The sequence below is a fragment of the Eufriesea mexicana genome, unplaced genomic scaffold (genome assembly GCF_001483705.2).
Source record: "Eufriesea mexicana isolate 0111107269 unplaced genomic scaffold, ASM148370v2 scaffold6825, whole genome shotgun sequence".
NCBI lineage: Eukaryota > Metazoa > Arthropoda > Insecta > Hymenoptera > Apidae > Eufriesea > Eufriesea mexicana.
Window position 1 is genome coordinate 140,498 of NW_016914676.1, and position 26,386 is coordinate 166,883.

At 25.9% G+C, this 26,386-nt stretch overlaps 1 protein-coding gene across 1 annotated transcript in view; it reads left to right on the forward strand.

Annotated features, from left to right (window-relative positions):
* Window positions 1-25,171, forward strand: part of Fatp1 (Fatty acid transport protein 1) — a 27,415-nt gene extending 2,244 nt beyond the window's left edge. The window contains exons 2-13 of the mRNA XM_017906989.1: window positions 8,299-8,503; window positions 8,593-8,890; window positions 16,419-16,569; window positions 18,307-18,544; window positions 22,627-22,861; window positions 23,065-23,266; window positions 23,399-23,591; window positions 23,849-23,989; window positions 24,078-24,215; window positions 24,343-24,500; window positions 24,580-24,733; window positions 24,990-25,171. Of these exons, the coding sequence (XP_017762478.1) occupies window positions 8,299-8,503; window positions 8,593-8,890; window positions 16,419-16,569; window positions 18,307-18,544; window positions 22,627-22,861; window positions 23,065-23,266; window positions 23,399-23,591; window positions 23,849-23,989; window positions 24,078-24,215; window positions 24,343-24,500; window positions 24,580-24,733; window positions 24,990-25,144 (2,268 nt within the window). The 3' untranslated portion in view covers window positions 25,145-25,171. The remainder of the gene's footprint in view (window positions 1-8,298; window positions 8,504-8,592; window positions 8,891-16,418; window positions 16,570-18,306; window positions 18,545-22,626; window positions 22,862-23,064; window positions 23,267-23,398; window positions 23,592-23,848; window positions 23,990-24,077; window positions 24,216-24,342; window positions 24,501-24,579; window positions 24,734-24,989) is intronic.
* Window positions 25,172-26,386: the final 1,215 nt, after the last annotated feature.

Genomic DNA, 26,386 nt, shown 5'->3' on the forward strand with positions numbered 1-26,386 from the left:
TGTATATTTAATATAATATAATAATATAATTGTAATATTTATTCTCATTTATTTCATAATATTAAGTAAAATATTTTTTTCCTAAAATAGTTACATTGTCATAAACAATTGTACGCGTATTAAAAACGGTTTAGTATTAATTTTTTTTATATAGTCTGGCAAAATATACGGATGGAAAGTGCGTCTTTTATGAGATACCTATATTACATAGGCTTTTATATTTTCCAACATACATTAGTTTTATTTTTCCTTTGAATGAATACACTTCAGTATTATCAAGGTTATTTCCTCTTTTTCAAACGAAGTTACTTGTATGTCTTTATTGGACTTTTCCTGGCATTACAAGCGATTTTCTAGTAAAGAATTATTTCTTATATATCTTCATTATTGTAACGAACATTTTGTAATGTAAATAATTGCTTATCTTTAATTAAAGAACAATTTGATAAAAAGTGATATAATAAAGTGATATTTACTCATGCATATAACAATAAATTAAATAAGTCTGTAGCTCTCAATTATTATGTATCGTCGCTTTTTATAGTTATATAAAAATGTAACTATGAAAGGATACAGTTATATATCCTTTTCATAGTAAGGATTTCATAATAAACAGGATTGAAAGTCGTTTTTTAATTTTCGTGCGGAGAATTTCTTAATTTTAAAAATGTTAAAAGTTGTAAAAAGAATTTTACAAAATAAATATATCGAATAGACTATATATACGTCTATTTACGTTGCTCTCTTATAAATATGTTAAATACATTTTACAACTTATAGGATGAAACATCATTTAATAACACGAGATTACACTTTATATTCGTACATATATGTACATCTGAACAGAATTGGTAAACACCGTAACGTTACTTATGCTATGCATGTATTAGACTGGACAGTCTATGTCCTTTTTATACCTACGATTTACTCTGTGGATAATCACTTACTTTGTAGAAAGATATATTTTGGTGTGAAATAAAACTGAAATAGCATTGAGTCAATAACGAAAATTTCATAGAAATGTTAATGTATTTTGAAATTGTGGATCATTAGAATTAAAATAGTACTTCACTCATTCAACAATTAAATAAAATATAAGCTAAAAATCTTGATTGAGCAGACTATATGCGATATAGGACTTACATAAGTAAGAAATTATTTCTGAAAATATTTTAAGTACACTAGTTATAGAATATGATAATATATTTTTAGATAAACAAATTAAAATTTTTTGTATATAAAAATTGGCAGGTCGGAGTTCAAGAAATATGAAAGTCTGTTGTAAAATAAGGAATGATTATATTAGAATGTATTACTCTTGCACGATTACGTCGGATGTAATAGAAAGTGTGCAACAGTGCGTGCTTGATAGACTTCAACATTGAGCTAATAGCGATGATCATTGAACATTTTCTCCTAGCTATTAGTTAATAATCGGAAACCATGTGCTTATCTGAAACAAGATCATTGAGATGAAGTTAGGTTCTTAGATATAAGTATTCTAGATAGTAAAAGTAGAAAATATGAAATAAATTTTAAAATGACATCTGATATTTCCTATTAATAGAAATAATCTGTACAAATTTAAACGGGATGTTGCGTTTGTATTGCTATCATTAAATATTTTTTTCGACTGTAATTTTTTCATAAATATTCTATAAACATTTGGTGCTAAAAACAGTATAATCCTCGCATATAACGGTATGCATTTCTTTGTGGCAACTAGGGCATATTAACTGGTTTTGCTGTAGTTCCTTGTTCTTATGAAACTTCTTGGTGACCGCAATTTCATTGGTATTTTGACGAACACAGATGCAATCTAAGGCGAGGGGATTTTAATTAAATACACGTTTCACTGTGTATCTTATTCGATATACATAAAATTATATAAATCTAAGAAAACAAACGAAAATTGTTTCTAAGGTAACAGTAAAAGGAATTTCTGTATTTTGTTTGAAGTTTATGCAAATATAGCAAAAATAAAAATTTTATTTTTTCAAAAATGATAATTTTAATTCTTACGGTTATTTGAGAAAAATAATAATCATAAAAATTAGATATTTATTTGTAATAGATAATGTGTTTAAAATTTAAATAAAAATTGAAATTAATTGTGATTAACTAATTAATGTGTGTTGCAATGTGTTACATTAAACTCATCCTTAGGGTTATTATTAGCATTATTATTTTAAAACGACAAATTAAATTGTGTTTAAGAAGATATAAAATGATAATCCTATGCCTTAAATGACTTTCTAATTTTATAAACAAGTAGATAATTGTTAGCAATTAAATTTAAAATAAAAAAAATTAAAACGAAAATAATAAATAAAAATAAAGAAAATGGTTATATGAATTTTTATTCCATTATGGATATTTTGTATTACGATTTCAAGAAACTAACAGTAGATTTTAATAGATTATATATACTGCATTGTATAAAAGGATTATTCTTCATTGGAAATATATTATTCAAATCAGAATATTTAAGTGACTGGGGTCGTGACACTTTTACGCAATAATGCCCGAAATTTTCAATTTTAATTCATGAATCAACATAAAGCATGTAGTTTGTGTATAAACTTACAGTTGATGACATGTATAGAAGCATTCTTCATGACAATGTCATTAATATGGAAAATATAAATTTAAAGAAAGTATAAAATATTCCAAGTATTTTGAATATACATGGTATATATTATTGTAAATACCGCAATTATAAAGTTTAAAAATTTTTTGTAAATGAAAAAAAATTTATTTAAATATATTATAGACAACTAGAAATGACTGTCAAATATAATATTAGAATATAATTATAAATTCATATTAATTATTTAACTGTTATTTACATCATAGGTAAATTGTAATTTATTAGTAACTTATCGATATTAGTTAATGTTGATACGTGTTGATATTTGTATCTAACGTCGATGTAGTAGAGATTGATAATTCATCGATTAAAAAATTTCATTTTAATATATAAACTTATTATTTTAGCATAAATAAATTCGTTAATCAAATAAAAATTTTGTTAACGTATTAATTATTTAAATATTTGTTTATATAAATTGTTTATTTATTAAAGATCAAATATTTTAAAAGGTGAACTATTTTAACGTATAATACTATTAGTGTATTTGTTTCGTAATATATTATACTTATTTTATATTTTACCTGATTTTTAAATAACGTTTATTAATCTTTTCTTTAATTAAAAATTTTTAAAATTTGTATAGATTGAGTTGTATACTTGAAAGGGAAAAATTGCTTTTTTTAAATTTCTGTATTTATAATAAGATACAATTATAATTATCACGTTTGAACTATTAATTATTATACTTTTATGGAATTTATAAATTATATATATTAATATTTATGTTTTATACATAAAAAATATATACAATTTGGAGAATAACAAAAGGTATAAATAATAACTGATAATGTGTAAAATCAGAAAGCAAATGTAGGGAATAAGGAATTAAATTATCTATAAAAAAGTTGATTGTAAAGAAAGTAAATGATGGAAGTTAAAGGTTAAGTGCTGTGTAAGGTATAAACCATTTTAGTTAAATATCGTTTTAAAGATAGAGTAAAGGAAAATATTAACAAAGTGTATAAAGTAGGTAGGAATGGAAAATACCTTTAAGAATTTCTCCTTTGAGATTAACTACCGGTTTAAGGATGTTTATCGAGCAATGCTAAGGAGCTTCAACATTTTGCCACATGGTAGCAGTAATGTAGAGTTATTGATTAAGTTCCGTCACTGAGGGTGATCACGAATTGTTAGTCCTCCTTATTTTTTACATTTTCACTTATAAATATATATTTTAATACGTATTTTATATACGGTACAACGTTTTAAAGACTGAAAAAGTGTATTTAATATATGTTCAGTGTATATACCATCAACTACGCGACTAAAAAGAGTTTTACAGAAATGTGTTTTAGCTTCCTATCAAGCTGTTAATCAAAGACATAAATATTTTTTTGGGGTGAGTAAAGTCTTTAGCAAGCTAAACTATGAATTGAAGTTTAAAATAATGAGTTACTCATTATTATTCAATAGTTACTTATTTAAAGAATAATTTTATTCCGTTAGCGATATCTTATGTATTTAAGTCATATGTAAGACAAAATATAATTTTCATAATAAATATTCTAATCTTGATCTATAGTAATTATAAATAATGTTTAAATTAATACAAAAAATTGGTAATTACGAAATTAATGACAAAAAATTGATTTACATAAGTAGAATGTAAAAATACAATCTCTAACAAATTTTATTAAATTTAAAAAAACAGTCAATTTTATTATATGAAGAATGTTATATTATTTTAATTTGTTGTAATGTTTTATATATACATTTTATATATTTGTTGTAATATTTGATACCATATTATATTGGCGAAGATAAGATTATCATATAATTTTAAATGTAAATAACGTTTTAAATTTCAAACTGATAAAATATAATTGTAGTAACAAGGAGAAAGCTACTATTGTTTTCAAAAATACTTTAGTATTTTTTATTAATATTTTATTCGTATTTTTTTAAATATCAATAATTTAGTATTCTAAATTTATGGATATTTTTTTATAAAATATTGGTTCTTATATTTAATTACATCTGCTATAAATTAAAACATTCGATAGTATATTAGAAAGCATTTCATTTTGCTTGAGCTATTAATACAATTTAATATTAAAGGTTCTTACAGTAATTTGATAAACAATCTTTTTTGTGAAATTGTTTTTACCGATTATCGGTACGCTAATCTTGCAAAAAATTTCTTTATAATGTAGCATTCATATCGTAAATAGATTGAAATATCACTAAGGAGACAATCATAACAGAAAAGATTCATATACATAAATCTCTATACGGTAATTCTCATTCGAAACATAATTATATTATGTATAAAAAATAAAACATTTACTCTGCTGAAAAACGTGTTAGTATTGAACAGAAAAGTATGTTTTAACATGCACTAGTGGATTTAGTGCAGCATGCTTATAATTTAATTTTATTTAAAATCAATACATGCTACTATAAATTTATTAAAAAATTTGTTATAAAAATGTTTCTAAATTTTGTTTTTTCTAGAATAAAATAATATTGATATTCCAAATTTATGATATTTTATAATATTCAAAATATTTATGAAAGAAAAGTAAACTAACATTTAAGAAATAAAAAATTAATATAAAAATAAGTTAAAAATTAATGTTTCGTATAAAAATGGTTATTAACATGTTTATTACATAATTTTTATAATAAAAATAAACAGAAAATAAGTCATTCTTCAAAAAAGAAACTCACTTTGCAATATTTAAAAATGAAATTTGGAACGTATAAAAGAAAATCTAGAAAATTATATTACTTTCAGTTACTTTGTACCTCTGATGATATTACTTTTAGTTACTCCGAGAGAAACTTTAAGAGAAAGTAGAAAGTATAGAAACTTTAGTAGATATGTAAAGTAATATTAAAAAAGAAAAACAAGATATTTACTCATCCTTTGTACATATCTTCATATACAAGAACTAATGTGATGTAATTAGTTAATGAATATATTTGTTTGATTTGGTAATATACAAAAGTCGTTATATTTATATTTATGTCCTTAAAAACATTATATACAACACTATATTTTAATATTAGCAGAGTCATAAATAATAAATAAGTATTAGAAAAATTAATATCTTCTGCATAATTAATATTGTGTAACATTATTTTAAATATTATGCTCTCACAATTTGCAATTAAAATTTGTAATATTATTATAATATTACAATTAAAGTCATTCTTGCTACTAAAAATATAGAAAATATGTCTTTTTATGTTACAATTAAGGTTATATAATTTATTAAAATATGCTAATAAATTCAAAATCTCTATGTTAGTTATTCGGTTTATATACGAAGTATATGATTAATGCCTTCATTAAAGTGATGTTACAATACACGTGCCTTTATTCCTTCTATATTCATTTATATATAATGAGTGCACATATACTATTATCTTTTACCTGTTTCTCACTTCTCGTATTACTAATATTACTCCAGATAAATAGAGAGTATACTAAAATAAATTTATCCTTTAATATCGAAGAAGATACTTAGAAAGCTTTCACGTTTTATACAAATTAAAATAAATCCTTAAAACTTTTTATTTCTTTTTTCTTGTTTATTTCATTTATTTTTATTTCACCTCGTGAACGTTCAATTTCTACGATTAGAACAGATTGAAAACATGTTCTTTGTTCATTCTTCTCATATCTTCTTCCTTTCGTTCTTCATAAACTTCTTTTTTTAATGGGAAAAATTGTTGAATACCAATAATGTGATTTATTTCCAATATTGAAAACAGTTTTTGCTGTTCAGCCGGTTCAAAGTGTAAATTTACAACTGTTTGACTTAATAAAAATCTTGTATGAAAAAAGCAATTCAAGGTATTATATATATACAAATTAGACAATTAAGGTTACAAATAAGACATTAGACTCAACGAAACAATAAATGACTTAGACTAATTATTTTTATTTTCCATTAACAATTTTTTATTTTCCATTTTTGTGTATAGTTACATACCTGTATGCAATAATTCCCAACGGAATACGTTCAAACTTACAATTAGGAGACCACTTTGCTCCAGATTATTCAGGACAGCCTCCCGTATACTATTCGCGATATACTTGATACTTCGGGTTACATGATACTACATAAGAACATTCAACATCTATCATATATTTACATTACTTTTAGTAAGTTTGATTAAATCTACGAAAAATGCCCCCCTTTTATAATATAAATCGATAAAACAATTATGAGACATCATACTATGACATTTAGGTATTACTTAAAATTTTGCAAGAAATTTTTTTAAATTAAGAGGATGACGTGTTTCATTATTCCAGTATACTGCGTGGTTCATAAAAACAAATTTAATATTTATTAAACGTTTGCGAAACTGAATTAGTAGGTACGCAAAGTAGTATTGTAACAAAAATTCACTATAAATAGTCTTCAAAGATGCTTGAAATAAAAATAAGTAATATAATTTAAAGAAACGAATGATGAGTAAGCCACGTCTGTATGTGCCATTATAATTAAATTAAAAAAAAAATACTTTTACGAAATTAATATTTAAATAATAATATTGAAAAAGATTATAGTGTATATACAAGAATATGAAAAACAGCGTATATGCGGAAATATGTTATATACCATAATGTTTGAAAGTGCAAATATCTATTTCTTATGTGGATAGTAACGTCATAAATTCTGTTCTTAGATAATTATAATTTCATTGAACTGATATTGGATGTAAATTAATTTAGTGCTCCTACATGGCACGATTTTAATTATTAGTTTTCTATCTTATGATAATTTAAAAAAAATGTCATTGGTATTTTCTCAATTTGGTATAACTTAGGTATTGCAATTTGTTCTTATCTGAATTAAAGAAGTTATTAGAATTATAAAGCACTTTTTAATCTTAAGTGGAAATACCTGTCACCTTCGATGTATTTTTCAGACTTTAAACCGATTAATTACTTATTTCATTCATTATTTCATTCCATTGTTTATATTATTCCAAAAATTAAAAGTTCATCGTATCGAAACCGCTACTATAATATTTTCCTTTTGCAATGAAATCCGACATTTAGTCGGAAAGTGGGCTAAAAGTGAAAAAAATAATAGAGAGTATTTAATGACTTAATTTAATCCAAACGATTAAATTTACATTACATGACCTGTAGATAAAATTTGAATTTTGGTTAAAACACAAAACTGAATTAATCGACATACTTAATATATTATAAAATAAAAATATCTTTTGATCCGTTTTATCTTTTTCAATCTTTTTTGTAATATTGCAATGAAAAAATTATTAAACATAAAACTATGCGAAGTAACCATCTTTTATTTGCACACACTTATTTAAACGACCTGGCCAGTCTAGTGTTGCTGCACGTGTGCATATGTAACTCCCGCAGGTATTATAAAGTGCTGTTACCTTTACCGAAGTCGAGACCTTCGATGTCTCGATATCTAATCGAGAAATTGATCATCTAACCAATAAATCAACAATGAGCCACTGATTGTCAAAATGTTATACAATAGAATCGTTTTATTTTAAGAAGACTTACGGCGCGACTGTTTATGTACACAATATCCTTCAGTTTTCCTCTTAGTGTTATTAAGTTCATGGATGATGATACGTATGCATCTAGAATATATAAAAACGCGTGGTATACGTCACGTGATGTATATTTACCGCGCTTGTTGCAGGACGTAGAAAAGGGTGAACTTCGTTCAAACGTCGCAGGCCTCTCGCCGTCGAACTGTTCACGGCCGGCGTCTTCGTCGCGGACGTCGACGTCGGCCGAGAGCAGGGTCGAGCTCGAGGATAAACTAAGGAACAGCAGCAGCAGGTCAAATGTGTCGAGCGTCGCGGTGGAAGTGGAAATCGGAACAGCGAACAATGAACCAATAGGTACGCCGAATGTAGAGGAGAATGGAATGGGAGACGCGACTGTACAGTTCGACGAACATTATATGCGTTTATGCGTGTGTTGTGTGCAGGAGTGGGGACAGAGGCGATCACGACGACAACAACGCCAAAGACGAGGACGCGCACGGAAAGAGGAACGGAAAGGAGCGCAGCCAGCCGGTGGAAGGCAGTCGGCCGCCTGCTTCGCCGCTTGGCATTCATCATGTTTCTGATATCGAGTTTGGTTGCCTGTTTGGCTCTGCTGGCCATATACGCAGGCTCCATTTTCCTCGTGCAGCTACTGGCCGTGGTTCTTGTCGCGTATTTAGTCTCCGGAGGACGTTTCCGATGGTTCTACGTTGCCCTGAAAACTGCACCCAGAGACATTGTGTGAGTACACATTTCTCTTCATCCGACTTATCCTTATCCTTCGACAACGCACAAATCGATGTTTTGAACTTTGATTCGTTCTAAATTCGATCGATGAAACCAGAAACTGGGTCAGTCTTTGACTTTCCAAGCTGGTCTTCTCGCACGGCCAGGCGAGTTTCTCCATATTTCTTTCAAATCTTGCAAATAGTTCGCGGTAGTTGGCGTATTATCGGCCGTGTTTATAACGGTTAAGCACGTGAAGTTGTTTTGGTAATGCAATTTCGTTTTCGAGAACGTCAAAAATTATTAAGTGATTGTCGATGAAATATTTGTTATATTGAAATGACTAGCAGTATGTAAAATTAACGATACGAAGTGCATTGTGTGATTTACATACATTATTAAATAGCAACGCCAAGAAAGTTCGTAAGATATTAGTTACCATATTTGAACGTGGTATCTTGTTGCTATAGTTGCAATAAATAACTGTACATTTCACAAATCTACATCCGTTTCCGCGGTTAAGGAATATGAATATATAATACTGTCCTGAAAATATTGGTTTATCATTTGTAAAACAAAAAATATGAAATATGCCAAAAAATAGGAAAAAAAAATCTTTGTGAATCGTAAACGAATCACAATTTTCGTGTGACAAACGACACGTGTATCAAATACTTTCGACCTTTGAGAGGTAATGTTTATATTACTCTCATAAAATAATTGTTCAATTTTCATCAATATAATCTATTAGGGAAGTGAACTGTATGGTGATTGAAACTTATATCCCTCGCTCGTAACTAACAATTGTTTTAACAATAAATAATGATCCTATAACTCTAATAAAAATGACAAGGTTACAAAATATGCTTCCCTTTAAGAATTGCTTGACCCCAAAATTTATAAATATTACAAATATCAACAAATGTAAGAAAATTTTAAATTTTCTTCTTTTTCTTGTAAATTAATATACACTCCATTTACGTCGATAAAGTAGATATCGGGATATTTAAGAACGTCATATCCCCTTGAAATATTTAATCTTTCCTTAGAAAGAAAAAATATTCATTTATGTTTTCATTTATATTTTACATTAAGTGTACAATGATTTATGAAATGATTTATGAATTTCAACGATGAAAATTTAACTTTAATCTGCATTGTGAAAGAGCTACAAAGGAAATTGATTTTTAAAGTGACATATTTAGCTATCACAATCGTTGCACAATAATGTCATTTAAATGATGTGTGCATCAAAATAAGCAACCTTTAATGTACGAGATAATAAATGCACGTTGTGACATAATAGATGCACGTTGTGACATATGCATAAACAGTTGGTCGAAGAATTCTTATTCACTAACCGCAAAGAAGCTCGAGTACATTTTTAAGTATAATTATCAGTGCATACATTAACTATACGAGCTTTTTTCTTGGAGATGGGGGGAGGGGAGAATCTCATAATTCTTCATAATTCGCGCCTTTTTCTGTTATATTTAATGTTTAATTCCTACTGCTTCTTCATATGCTTGGAGCATCGATAATCTGACACTTATCAATGATTATATTTTCTTTTTATAATGGCAGGCATGCATTTAAATTAGATTTTGGAATAGATGTGTGTGACACATGACATAGACATGGATGTGTGTGAAAAATAGAAGTAATTATTTTAGTATCATATATATAAAAATATAAAAATATAATAGAAATAAAATATACGTAGTAAAATAAAGTAAAAAATGTATAAAATATATTTACCTTAAATACATTTAAATAAAATACATTATAAAATATATATAATTTGAAATAGATTAACAAATTAAAAATTTGTAATTATTTAAAATTACATAATAAATATTATGCATGTTATTTAATTACTTATGTATAAGATATATCATATTAAGTTTGGTATTTTCCTTTTTTTTATATAAATTAATTGTCATCGCGTCAAGTTTTCTTTCGTCATATAAAATTTTATCCAATGAGTCGTACAACACAATGGCGGATACATTGTGGACAAACCTTAACTTCGTATTTTTTTGTTGCTTTGTTGCAGCTAAAAATACGCATGAACTTATGGATTGACCTGATACGCTACGTATTAAATTCGGTTTGTGTTGTTATAGTTATGTATATTACTATTTCAAAAATTTCGGTATTTTATATTAATAACAAAAGAAAAGTCGCTAAATTAATTATTTACACATTTACCTATTCCCCTAAATGAACTATAAGTTAGTATAATGTGAAAATACATTAACACTTTAGTTACAGGTTCAAAGCAAAATTGTTACATAATCATATATATAAAAACAATGCACGTCATTAATGTTTTCCAACATATTTACCAAACGATATTATCCTTTTATTTTATCTTAATATTCAAGGTATTTCGACTTTCGTATTCCTCTTCAAAATATTTTGGATTAAGAAAGAACTATTTATAACAAATATTCTTCTGTAGAAAAATGCGGTATTCCAAGAGATTTTGTTGTTTTTCTTTATCGTAATGCCAAAGGTATTTCTACTTTTACATTCCTCTTTAAAATATTTCAAGTTATAGAAGAAACGATTTCTAAAAAGTATTCTGTAATAAAGAAATATTCACTTTAAACAATTATAGTATTGCAAGAATTTCGATTATTCTTGTTACTTTCGTTTTATTTTTATTATAATTATTTTTTATTTTATTATAATTTTAATTACATATATTTAACACATACACACATATATATTTATTTATAATATTAATTGAAATTATTAATAAAATTATGTGTACTTTATATTTATGTTAATGCACGAAATATACACTTTTGTATTGTAAGTGTAACAAATCACTTAGTAACGAGTGTCGATATACTTTCTTTGAACTATAAACACACAATGATCATAGTAAAATTGAACGTAATACTATTACGTACATAGTTATATATTTTGCCGGTTAAATGCACGTTATCAGAAAGGTAGCTTGCGTTAATGTCTCCTTGCCTTCTTATATCGTGCAATGACGTAGCAAAGTTGACTACATTTATACTGTGCATCGTAAATCAGTGATTTTATTTTGCCTCATTGGATTGAAAAAAATAGAAGGAAATTGATTACAATTGATAATAAATTTAGAATGATAAGGTTGCAATTACGGACATTTGACACGATAATTTGTGAAATATTTACTAACTTCTTTTTTAATTCTTTGAGCTTTTTCAAATACGTACGACTAAAATTCTATTTGTCAATAACTTTTATAATAAATCATAGAAAAATTAAAATAAAAATTTTAATTTTAAAGAACCTAACAAAAAAGACACTTATTCATAGAATACCAAATGTATACAACAGAATATTTTCAATTAAAACAAAAGATTGAAAACAAATACACAAATAAAATTAAAATGATAAGTAATATTATCCTCAATAATTTAATACGAAATTTTAACTTGAAGTTTCATGAATAACATTGTAATCTTAATCGAAAACGTTACTTTTTTAAAGTCATCATTAGAATACAACAATACAGTACACAATTCCAATACACAATTTTATGTACCATCTGAAATATGCTATCTATTTTTCCAATTAAACACGATTATTATTCCCATATACATTTCTAACAAGTAATGATATATCGAATCAAGATTACTTTTTTAAATTATTAATGCATTTGAATTTTGCTGTCTCATACTCGATAATATAAAAAAGCTAACATATATTATCTACAAGTACAAATCGACTAAAATCTTAACAACGATATATATATTGATATAAATTTTTAATACTCCTCAATCTGCATATATAAAAAATTATTTTTAATCAAAATTTCACGAAAGAATTATCCTGAAATATTCTAAAATACCATAATATTTTATAAATAATTATACATATAATGTACTACATAGTGTGTATAATTACATTATCATATAACATTTATATTATTTCAGATAATTTTCATGGATATTCTGTGATAGCTTTTATCTAGAATCGCAATCGTATATCACCACTGATAAATAATTTTCGATTAGATCGTTGGGAATGATTGATTTTTATCTAAGGAAAATATTACTGGTGACTTGGATCACAACCTAAGTGCAACATATCGTGGGATGTGGTTTTATATTATTACGTAAAAGTAGTATTATTTACGAAGACTTGTGATAAGATTGATCTTGCTTCTGTTACCTGGATCTCTTTCTGCGGTGTAATTTAGTGGCTTCCTGTTCATGTATAAGGTACTTTATTTGTTTATCATATTTTAATCGAATTTTTAAAAATAATAGTCCCATGTAAGAAAGTATCTCGTATCCAAATATAAGTCCCATGAGCTTATGTTCTGAATGCAACACGTGAATATTAATTACCGATAAGAACACTTGATACGGAAATGTGTTTTTACAACATTTGATACCTTGTAGAAATCATATCAGCACTAGAAGAGAAAGCATAAGAAAGTGATAAGTTACTCGATGATGAGCTGCCTCTTTTCGTAAATTCCTGGAATTTTTCTAGGAATACCGTGGTTAAAAATAAGATAATTTCATTATATGATACCTAGAATTTTAACCTGTGAATTTATTAAGGTTACCTTGTTAATTTATTTGCTATGTTAATCTTAGATTTGTGTTTTAATTTTAAATTATGTTTTGAACTATCCATCATTTTTGTATTTCTAATTAGTGAAAATGTACAGCTGATTTTGACAAAATTGATATTGATTTTTATATACCTATTTATTGATACCTATTTTATCCAGGTACACAGTACATTTATAGTTTTATTATTAATTACAAACAGAAAGATAAATTTCATAAATTGTAATAAAATAGAAATTATAATATAAATTATATGAACATAAATTGCAATTATACACATTTACAAGTATATATATATGGTTATATATTTTTATACGTATATTTGATGTAGAAATTATAAATTTTTTATTGTCTTTGCAAATGAAATACATGAAGAGAAAATAAATAAATGTTTCATTATATCTTTTTAAATAATTTGATGATTTATGGCTAAAAAATTTAAGCTTTAAATTAATATTCAAAATTTACGGGAAATTTCCGATTTAAAAGATCTATTATCTCTTACTGTGGTACGCAATATAAGCCTTTTTTTAAAGCCCGTGAAAGCGTTTATAGAGACGAGTTCAACGACACGTGACACAACGTCATTCAAGGTCATTCAAGATTAACCCTTCAGCGACAAGCGACGTATATACATGTATATATTGTCTATATACATAGTACGCGGCCCGATTTCTTCACGCATTACCATTAAACGTAATATGCGTCATGTAACAATTCCGTTTATGCCTATTTTTGCAAATAATTCTTCCGCTTATCTAATTACAATTTACAATAGTTTTCTTAAGACATTGTCTCCGAAACTTTTCTGCCAATAATTTATATTTCAAAATAAATACTTTTCATATTTATACATGACATGTCTACGTATAATTTTTGGAATATAATTTTACATATTGAGATATTGATAAATATTTTATAAATTAAATATTATAGGAGTCTACGTATAAGTTTAGGAGTAATATATCTTAAACCATTTTATGTACATATGCTATTGTACTGTATGTTATACAATTTGTTGATTCATACAGAAAATTAATGTGATAAAATGATGTGATAGCTATGATAAACTTGTTACAAACGTGTTCTATCATCAGGAACAGTTCAGATTTGCTTCACAATTTAAAGTTCAACATAAATATCTGTCATAAATATTAGTTACTGGTTTTCATTTTCCAAGAAACGTAATAAGATGTTTTTCTATCCTTTTCTTTACTATACTAATCATTTAGTGTACCTACTAATCATTTAGATTGCCTCCTTGAAGCACTAGATGCTAACACTGAATTATAATACTCAATGTTAGACCTTGTCTTAAAATTTAAAATAAATTTTTAATATCTAAGGTATGAATCGATTATAAAATTAAAATTTTTACAAAATATTATTAAATTTATGAACTTTTTAAATACTTTCTTAAAAATAACGAATATGTTAAAAAGGTATTGAAATGCATCAGAAAATATTGAAAATAAATTAAATAGAATTTAACGGAAGGAATATTTATACGTTTAAAAGTGTTTTCTAAGTAATATTCACAATTATGTAAATGAAGATGAACGTCATTTGGTTCAATTTATTCAGTTACTAGTTTATGTATTACGATCACGGTAAAGTTATATATACGCGAGAATAATCACAATTTTTTAAATAGATACTATTAGTTCATCACGTATACATGCATCTACATCGTACGTGCAATTATGTAAAATATAGTGTTAATCAGCAGTGAATAATTTAAAACAACGTGCGTAGCATACGTACAGTTTTCTCTCATTGCTCTAACTGGTCCATTGAACCAACTAAGCATTTAAGTTTCCTTTAAGATGCGCTCAGATTTGATTTGGCCAACAATTCGATCATCTCTGCAGATCTTAAATATGTTAATAATTCCCATAATAATTGTAATATTTATCGCTATTTTTCCCTATTTGCTTTACTCAAACAAGAAGTTTTAACTTGTGAAATAATACAAGTAAAAAACAATTATTGATTCAGATAAATATTTACTACATAATTACTAAATATTTCTCGATAATCTGCATGAGATTGCAATTTTATTATCTTCCTTCGCTTTCTTTTTTTTTCATCAGAGTTCGTATATTTCAAGTTTAACAAAACGAAGTAGAAAATTAAGCTGAAAACCAGCAATTTTGTAACTTAAGGCAATATTTGTTCTTTATTGTACATAGTTAGGTGAATAATGTTACGTAATATATGTACCTTCTGTCTAACAAGAAGCGAATTTGCTAACCACTTTCTTTAATCTGTTTGTGTAAAGTTTTAATGTATTTAATACGATAATATTACGTACTTAGGCAATAAGTCATTTCTAGTGATTAACTAATATTCGAGCAATTAATTATAGAAGTATTAAATTGCGACGCCAATAAAAGGCAGAAATATACGTGTAAATTTATTTTGACATGCCTTTTAATTTATAATTTGAGTGTATAATTAACTAATTCGTTTGAATGCTTGAAATTTTGCTGTCTTTTTCTCACAAATTATCTTTTTGCACGATTCGAACCATTTGCAAAGAAAATATTGTTTCTGCGAAGATTATACAAATAAACACCGACAAACGTGATATTTCATTCTTTTCACTTCCGGAGTACATTTCACTTCCTTGAAACGAAATCGTTTGTTCGAAAGTTTTATAAAATTTGCTTAAGTACCGAATAAAATTGATCACTCGATTTTAAGAAGACGTGACTTATTTTGAAACGTTTTATACTTACGTTTACATTGTACAAAAGTAGAAGAATCCAAGAAGGCAAATATTATGAAACAAATGTATTTTCGAAGTGTTTGTTATTGTTGCATGTTGGCCAGTAAACACGGATAAATTTTGAGTTGTGACTTTTTTCTAATTATGTTTAATTATATATTATATTTTAATGAATTTTCAATTATAGTTTAACATGAATATCTTATTTTTTTTTTTTTTTTTTTAGAGCTATTTCACGATATGCGAAAGTTCTTTGGACCATCCGCAGTCACGAGAAGAAAAACAGAGGCGTTGCTGATGTATTTCGACAATATGTTAATCGACATCCCAATAAAGTTTGTTTCATTTCCGAAGATCAAGAATGGACGTTCCAACAGGTAAAATGGATAACTAAAATTTTTTAATATGTTTCATCGAAGAAAAGCTGAAAAGTATCTGTTGATTTAATACTATATCTAGATGGATGTATGAAAAAATGAAAAAAAAAGCAACATTACAAAAGGAAAGAAATGAAATGAGAAGAAATATTGGTAAATTGATTATACGTACATATATTAAAAGAAAAATCGCAGTCAAGTAAATCAGCAATAAGTTCTTTTAATTATCATTCGAAAATTTTCCGACTGTAAATATGCTGTAAATATATCCATTTTTATTTAATGAATGTTCCAAAAGATATTTCATGAAACTTAAAAATATTTGTCAATTTAAATTTCGTTTATTCTGGCCTTCTATTATGGTCTAATTTTTTAAATCACCTTTCTTAATTTTTATCCCTTTTGTGGTTGTGATTATATTTTAAGCCTATCTATTCCTATCCAATTAACGCCTCAACTGATGAAGTTTATTAAAATATTCGACCATATTTTGTCAAAGGAAAATTTGAGAGTACTTGTTAACTTCAATTTCGGTCGTTCAAATTTTTTTTTAATGATTCATCTTTCCCTTTTTACATATTTTTTACAATTTTTATTATATTTTCTGATTGTAAATCTATTAATTTCTATTCATTATATTCTATTATTCCCTGGTAATCATCTTATCTAAAATACAATTACTTATAAATTTGTTTCCGCGTTACAAAAATAATAATGATAATAATAATAATGCAAAATCAACGTTAACTTTATTTTTCATTTCACTTAGAGCATACTTATTTAACAAAATATTTAATTTAACGATGAAATTACACAATATGGTTTAGAATTTTAAGAAAATTGATAAAGTTTTTTTTATACCTTGTAAGTAAATTATTGTATCTTATTTGGAAGCATGACTAAACGTATTCATATGACAATAGTGTGTGATAATGTTTCAATATGTATAATATGTAAATTATCATCATGCGATACTACTTTATGAATCGTGATTAATGTTACGTAATTCTTCATTCAGCAATTTTATGTTTCTACAAATATTTACAGTTCTACCACTCGATTATCACTTATAGTTGCTAATTTTCAACCATTTATTTTAATGATGTTTCGAAGAGTTTGCAAATATATTTGAAGATAAGATCATTTGCATTTAATATTTTCGTATAAAAAAAGTGTCAAAAACTTTCATAAAAGTTTGACTCATTCTTTACCTTTTCTTCTTCACTTATATCTGTTAATATTTATTGTTAGATTATACTCTTTTTATTCATTTATTTATTTTTTAATTATAACTAAAACTTATAACTTTAAACCTTAATAAATCTAAAATCCTTTAATCCGCGAGTTGTCGAATGCCTTCTAAAAACTGCTATCTACTAAAATTCATCCCATTTAAAAAGGCAGAATTACCTTAAAATCACATAGACATTCCCATTTATATAGAAATACAATTTTGCTTGTACAACTTGATAATCAGCTTTTGCAAGAAACATGGTCCTTCCATCAGTCAAATCTAAATATAATTGATATTTTTATAATAAACATTATAATAGTGTTTGATAATAAATGTAAGAAAAAGATAAAAATATATAAAGATATACATAAGTCATATTTATGAGATTCAAGTCATAGATTAATAACATTCTTCATACTTTTGTCTTCGTTTACTTATTTTTTTTATTTCTTCTGTATAAATATGTTATTTATTCTAATGAAATTGCAATGAAATATTTTCAGGTGGAGGATTATAGCAATAAAGTTGCTACGATATTCAAAACGCATGGATATCATAAAGGGGATGTGGTCGGCATACTGTTGGAGAATCGGGTGGAATTCGTTCCCCTTTGGCTTGGACTCAGTAAGCTGGGAGTAATAGTACCACTTCTTAATACCAACCTTCGGAAAGCTTCTCTTCTGCATAGTATCAACGTGTCCAAGTGTCAAGCTGTTATTTATGGAGTGGATTTTATTGATGGTAAGTATGAATATGAATTAAAATAAAATTTTTATTTGCTTGAAATTAATTTTTGGTTTTCTATTTAAAGTTTTTATAATTTGTATATATATATATATATATAATTTCTAAAAATCATCAAACATAGTTTAGAATTACACATGGAGCGAATATAATTTTTTTTCAGAAGAAATATTTGAATAGACATACAATATTAATATTGTTTATGAAATTTTTATTTCTTAACTTTTATATCTCTAACTAAAAGCTGCATTGTAATGTACATTACAATCTATAAGAATATAATAATTCAATTATAACGATATAATAATAATTTAACAATAATAATATAATAATAATTCAGTAATAACAATAGTACAATAGTTACAATGCAATACAATAACAGTACAATACAATAATTAAAATATAATATTAGTACAAATTTACGTTTTAATCAAGTTAGAAAACGAAACAGAGTATTCTTGGTATAGTTGTACAAATAAATCACGTTCCTCTCTTTACAATGATGTAATAAAGAATCACGTATTAGTCTTGTAACAAAAAAGTGTAATTTTTAAGCAGATGTGAGTAGTACGTTTATTGCCTAATTAATTCCTTTCTTACCAATAAAACAATGTTTTGTCTGAGACAGTTATTATTCTATCTTACATACTACTACGTTACTCAATTCATCCGTGAAACGATGCAGCATCAATTTAATAAATTAAACGAACGATTATTGTGAAACACTTGGTCATGCGTGCATGCGAACACTACTTAGCCATACACGACATGCACATGGCCAAGTGCATTGTAAATAGGGCATATTATTCGTTAATTATTTATTAATAAATCATGATAGACAGAGGATTCACCAATATTCGGTCACGAATATTACAAAATCATTTATTTATTAATGATTCATAACATATAGAGGATTCACCAATATTTAGTCACGAATATTATAAAATTGTTTACTTATTGATAGTTCGTAGCAGATAAAAAATTTATTACTTAATATCTTTCAATTTCAGATATATAATCGATGGTGATCTTCAAATCCTATATGGTCTAATTATAATATTATGACCCTTACATTATATTAAAATATGTTAAAATTGGAAAATTCTACAATTCATGAAACTGCTGGAGATATATCAATTAAATAAAAAATCAATGAAGTATTATTATTTGCAGAAACAGAAGATATATGGTAATACAAGAAAAACTCTCTAATAGACATCTAATAGATCAATAGTAAATACAAAAAATAATAAACTTCATTATTTTCTATCTTATTTTCATTCATAAATTACAAGTATCAGAAGTGATCAAACTTTTAACTTTCAATTTAGAGTCAAACTGTATGAGCTTAGACTATCAAAGTTTGATTGATACATTAAGAAATGATTGAAATAAATTTTTTCAATCATAATCAGTCAATTTTATACAATTCTTAAAAGCATTACAAAAACTTTACTTAGTTATTATTATATATTATATATTGGTTATAATTTGCATTTGAAGTATAACTCGTCATATATACAATTAATCAATCAATTTTTATCAGTATTGAGGTTAATTTTTTCAATTCTATGTTAACGATAACTGTAAACTTGCATGATATGTGACCCCTTGGTACATAAATGAAATAATATTTGATTTCTGTTGCGTGTGGGTTCTATAAATGCACAGTGCCGATCATAATGGTTGATGCAATAATAGGAAATAGAATTAACTACCCCAGAATGAAAGAAAATTAGGTGTTCGGTTGCGTGTCGTAGTCGATTCGACTCGAGGTCCATTTTATAAATGATTGCATAACACTAGTAGTTATTACGTTTATCGTTATTGTCATTAAGTTTCAAGTATGCATGTAGAATTATTTATTATTCCTTGCGACATGTAGATGCTAATCGACTTAAGAAAATTCTGATTATTCTTAACTCGTGCTCTTGTTAGTACGGTTAATGATATTCATCGATAGATAATGAAGATACAGTATGGAAATTCCTGGTGGAAATGAAAACAATCAATTATTATGACAGAATATTTGGAAATGATAGGCAAAACATCTAGCGAGTCAAATTTTGTAAAGGGTTAATTCTTATGATTCACTATAACAGCAAATATTTCTTACTTGTTTTTGCAATTAAATATATTTTTATCGCTCTCTTGAATATTTAAAAAATAGTGATTTTTATAACATCAGCCATAGCCTTAGTTTCTTGTGTATTATGTGCATCTAAAGAAATTTTAGATTTAGCACATATCTTTGCATGCTTAACGCTATCGCTATATACATGCTTAAATGAATTAGTTGTCGTTTATTTTTCATTTAATATATTCATTAAAAATATTAATATTTTCTTAAAATATGTACCATACCCCTTTTCATGAAAATATAAAAAGTTTTTAATGTATTTTATCCCAAGTATTCATTCCTCGTGAGGACTAAAATCTAACCAACATACGAAGCTTATATACTTGGATCTAACAGTTTATTTGCTTTTTCAACTATTATCTATAATCTTGTAGAATATGACAGAATTCTTACGATATATTGCTTTTATTATAATTCGATGCGATGAAGCCAAATTACGATAACAAATCACGTTTCAGAGAAAAATAAACTCTAATGTAATGGGTTAAGTAGACTCAAGAAATAAACGTAACTATTTGGTAATTAGAATGTAACTAATCAATAATTAAATAACCTTTAGTATAACTATTTATTAAAACAAATAACTATTCATATAACTATTTAATGCTGATAACATAACTGTTATAGAATCGAAACCTAACTCTTGGAAAATCGGAATTTCGATTTTAATATCATTACAGTCATAAACTACAAACGATTCCGAGTGTCAGCGACGTCAATGTTGCATAGGGTGTTAAAACTAACCGAGAAGAGTAAAAAATATTTAATTAACACAGGACCTAAGGCCTATCCTTTCAATAAAAAATCATCTTTTATTATCTATGAATATTCAATACTATGAGTGAGTTTCTCTACGAAGCATTGTACGTAAATAGAGAAATTGATTCAATACATAAGTGCAAAATCGTGAATAAAATTATTACTGATGTCGATAAGAAATTATTTCAAAAAAATAACTATGATACAAACCTTCTTTGTTACGATAGATATTCGATGCGTCTTCTTTTTGTTGTAATACAAAACTCACATCCGTGTATAATTCTGCCATTATTTATAGATAATGAATAGATTAAGATTTTTAAGTGATCCCGCAAACAGAAATTCAAGGGATTCAAATTAGATGATAATGACAAATCTTGAATTAGTATATTTCTAAACTAATTCGTCTATTAACATTCAATATGTATTGCAAAGAAACTTACTCGTTTTATTGGATATTCGTAGGTAATAAAAGTTGAGTTTTCGTCGAACGCATTGACTTTAGGATGTACGTTAATTAGGCATTTTGTTTTTAGTCGTCTTAAAGAGTACTATAGGCCTTCAATACAACAAACAATAATATTACTTATAAGTTTAAATAAATTTGAATTTATATTGAAATTGGAGAAACGTATAAATATTGGAAAAAATTGATTGAATCTGATGAACTTTTGTTGGAAGTGATTTTTCAAGTAATAAACGTGTTAAAATGTATAATATAATATAAGAAGTGGTAATTGAATTAGTATAGTTAGGATACTAGAGGAAAATTCATATAAGTGTGTAAGATAAAACGAATCGTCTATCATTAGATACATTTTACAACTGAACACACTTTACATACTACTGACAAGAATTATAATTTCTTATTTGCCTAAAAATGACGTAATTTTATGACGTTTATATTTTCCTGCATATTCTTCCTTAAAAGAAAAAAATATATAAAATCTTTATTATATAATACAGGATTATCGTAATGTATTATAATACAGGAAGTTTTTTCTACCGAAAAATATACATTAGAAGATTTAAAGAAAATTAATAATTTAGAAATCATTTAAAAATCGTTAATACTTTTGTTATAAGTTATATGTAACAAAATTTTTATTTAAAATCTCATTTCAAGAATTATCTTACTTATTAAAAATATTATTTTACAATCGCTAAAAATTTGTTTCAGCTATGTCAGATATTATGGGCTCATTGGACTCAAATTTTCCATTGTATAGAATCGGTAATTTACCAGATTCTAAACCATCAAAGTTAAATGATAAAGACTTGATTGCTATCATGGCCGACGTTTCTCCGACTCCACCACTTCTTCAAGAGAAGGGCTGTTACAACGATCAATTATTATACATTTTCACTAGTGGCACAACTGGTCTTCCTAAAGCTGCAGTTATAACAAATTCTAGGTAAAAATCATTATATTTTCTACTAAATATATGCATACATAGATGAGTTAATCTATAATTGTTATGATTAAATTTTATTCCCAAATTTGCTGTCTGTAATTCTAAAAATGTTTGTTAAAAATTCATTCCAAAATAATAATTTGCTGAAAAGTGATTACATCATTATTCGACTATATTAATACCAATATTTTATTTCACTTTAGGTTTATGTTTATGGCAACGGGTATATTTATGATGGCAAAATTTAAAAATTCAGATAGAATCTATACACCATTGCCATTGTATCATACTGCTGGTGGTGCAATGGCCATTGGTGCAGCTCTTCTTCATGGAGCTACAGTTATAATTAGAAAAAAATTTTCTGCTAGTGCTTATTTCACTGAATGCATCAAATATAAGTGTACAGTAAGTTTTTCTTAGCTTTCCAATATTATTATTAAGAAAAAATACATTTAAGTTTAATTGCAATATTTATTAAAAAAATTACTCTTCAAAAGAATAAACATGTAGTAAGAAATGGATCTAATTAATTTTTAGATTGCTCAGTATATCGGGGAAATGTGTAGATATATTTTAGCTGTACCTCCGAAACTGGAAGATAAGCAACACAATGTTAGACTGATGTTTGGAAATGGTTTGAGACCACAGATATGGCCCGAATTCATAGAACGATTTAATATTCCGCAAATTGCGGAATTTTATGGAGCAACAGAAGGAAATGCTAACATCGGTAAGAATCTTTATTACCTATATTGGTCTTTTAATTTACCTTAAAATTTTTAACTATTTTAGCAAATAACGAATTGTTATTCAAATTTTTTTTATATTTGTAACCAATCATTTACTTTTTATAATGAAACATTTAATAAACTGCAATTTTATTTTAAATTTACATATGTTTATATAATTAAAACAAATTTACGAAAAAGTAATTAATACTATATTAATGTCCATTTTATAATGTTAGTATTTGATATTATATTTTAGTAAATATCGATAACACTGTTGGGGCCATTGGTTTTGTGTCTCGAATAATTCCATCAGTTTATCCTATTTCTATTTTAAAAGTTAATAGTGATGGAGAACCAATAAGAAACGCGAAAGGCTTATGTCAGGAATGTGAACCAAGTAAGCATTCTTTCTCAATATAAATTAAAACGTTTATATTACATTTTAAATTCTAATAAAATTATCCTTTCTCTTTTTTTACTTTTAGATGAACCAGGTGTTTTTGTTGGAAAAATTTTACCCAACAATCCATCTAGAGCATTTTTAGGATACGTGGATCAGAAAGCGTCCGAGAAGAAAATTGTTCGTGATGTGTTTACCAAAGGCGATTCAGCATTTATATCTGGTATAAATGTATTTTAATCAAATTTTAAAATGTAAAATTTATTAATCGAAATTAATTAATATTTTTACATTATATTTCTTTGTTCTAATGTTCTTATAATAATATAAAATTATTTCTTTCTTTCCAGGTGATATTTTAATAGCGGATGAATTCGGTAATTTATATTTTAAAGATAGAACAGGTGATACCTTTAGGTGGAAAGGAGAAAATGTATCTACGTCTGAAGTTGAAGCTATTATCAGTAATGTTATTAACTATAGAGATTGCATTGTATATGGAGTCGAGGTAAATAAACTACTAAACATGATATGGACAATCGTTATTCTATTTTGATAAAATATATTTCTATTTAATTTTCTATTAGATTCCAGGTCTTGAAGGCAAAGCTGGAATGGCAGCAATATATGACGAAAAAGCTACGTTAGATATCACTCGATTATCAGTTGATTTAAAGGAGCATTTAGCAACTTACGCAGTACCTAGATTTATTAGGATTTTAACGAAAATTGATCTCACGGGTATTTTTATATACAAATTCTACTAAACTTATTTAATAAAAACCCTCGTAATTTGTTATTTATAAATATTATTTATAAAGAACTCTTATTTTCAATTTCCTTCAAATGGTATTTAAATTATGATAATAAAATATTTAATATTTTTTCTGAATTTTTTCTTTAAGTAATATAATTAATTACTTTTATTACTTTGCAATTTAAATACTTTAAACTTAAATAGTTAGAAATTTGAAAACATCATTTTTCATTATTTCAGGTACATTCAAATTGAAAAAGAAAGATCTTCTAGATGAGGGATATAATCCAAAAAGGATAGAAGATAAATTGTACTATTTAAATGAAAAATTGGGATACCAATTATTAACCACCGAAATTTATGACCAGATTCAACAAGGAAAAATTCGTCTTTAAATTATGTTTTGAAATAAAAACAAAAATCGTGGGAACAATTTTTGCAACTCTTTACATGTACACTATTAAGGTGAAGAGGCTTTACATCTTCATTATGTTGAATCAAAAAATTGCTTTGTACTGAGGTATATTTCAATAGTAATTAAATTATACTTTTATTCTATTATTTTTTAAACATAACTTTTATATGAGTTTATATTTTGTAGAAGTCAACATGATTAATATTTACATATAAAATATGTTGCATCAATATTAGAATGAAAGATTTTTTACTTAAAAATGATGAGCTTCATTTATTTTTTGTAATCCGAATCAATCATGCTTATTTTTATCACATATATTGTAAAGATAGAAACAAATTTTTTTTATTTTAAGGTTCCAAACCTTTTGTTTTTAAAATATACATCTTACAGTACATCCTACATAAAGTAAGTGTTTTTATATGTATTTATGAAAATTAAAATTTTTACTTCAAAGTAAAAAGAACTCGTATTTAAACATTATATAAAGCTTGCATATACCTTGATAAGTTGTAAATTTATACAAGGTACTAAAGTTAAAATTATACGTAGCAAACAGCACAAATAAAATACATATTTTGTAACATAAATTGAATATAATTTTTTAGTTTGGAATTTAGGCACTGTTAAAAATATTATTACAAATGTTGTATATTTGTTTTATAAATTCATAGTAATTGTAAATTAATATATCACACATCATATTAATAACTATAGATGTTGATTGTTAAACCATATAATAGCCCTCGATCGGATATTCAAATTGTCATCATACACATCTTTAAAAGGGCCATTTTCAATTTATCATCCAATAAATAGATTGGCGCTATTTAATAATGATTATATCTCTTATGACAAAAATTTTGTGATCAATTTTAGACTTCATTCCGCTAAAAATTATGCATTTAGATACGATCATTAATTATAACTTATGCAACCATTTTTGTTGCAAACATATTCGTATACTTGCGGTGCAACTTTTTAAAATCAAGCCTTTATATTCCGTCCAAATTTATTAAAACAAATAATATTAGTTAAAATTAGAACCAAATTAGGACCTAAATGATCAACACACTGTTTCCGACTAATTTTAATTATACTAATTATTCTATTTTATTTTTCACAGGATCAAATAATTTGATTTTGATTGATTTTAAATATCAAAAATTAATTTCGTTACTTCCCTTTAGAGGACGACCTTAAGTCATTTTATATTCCTTAC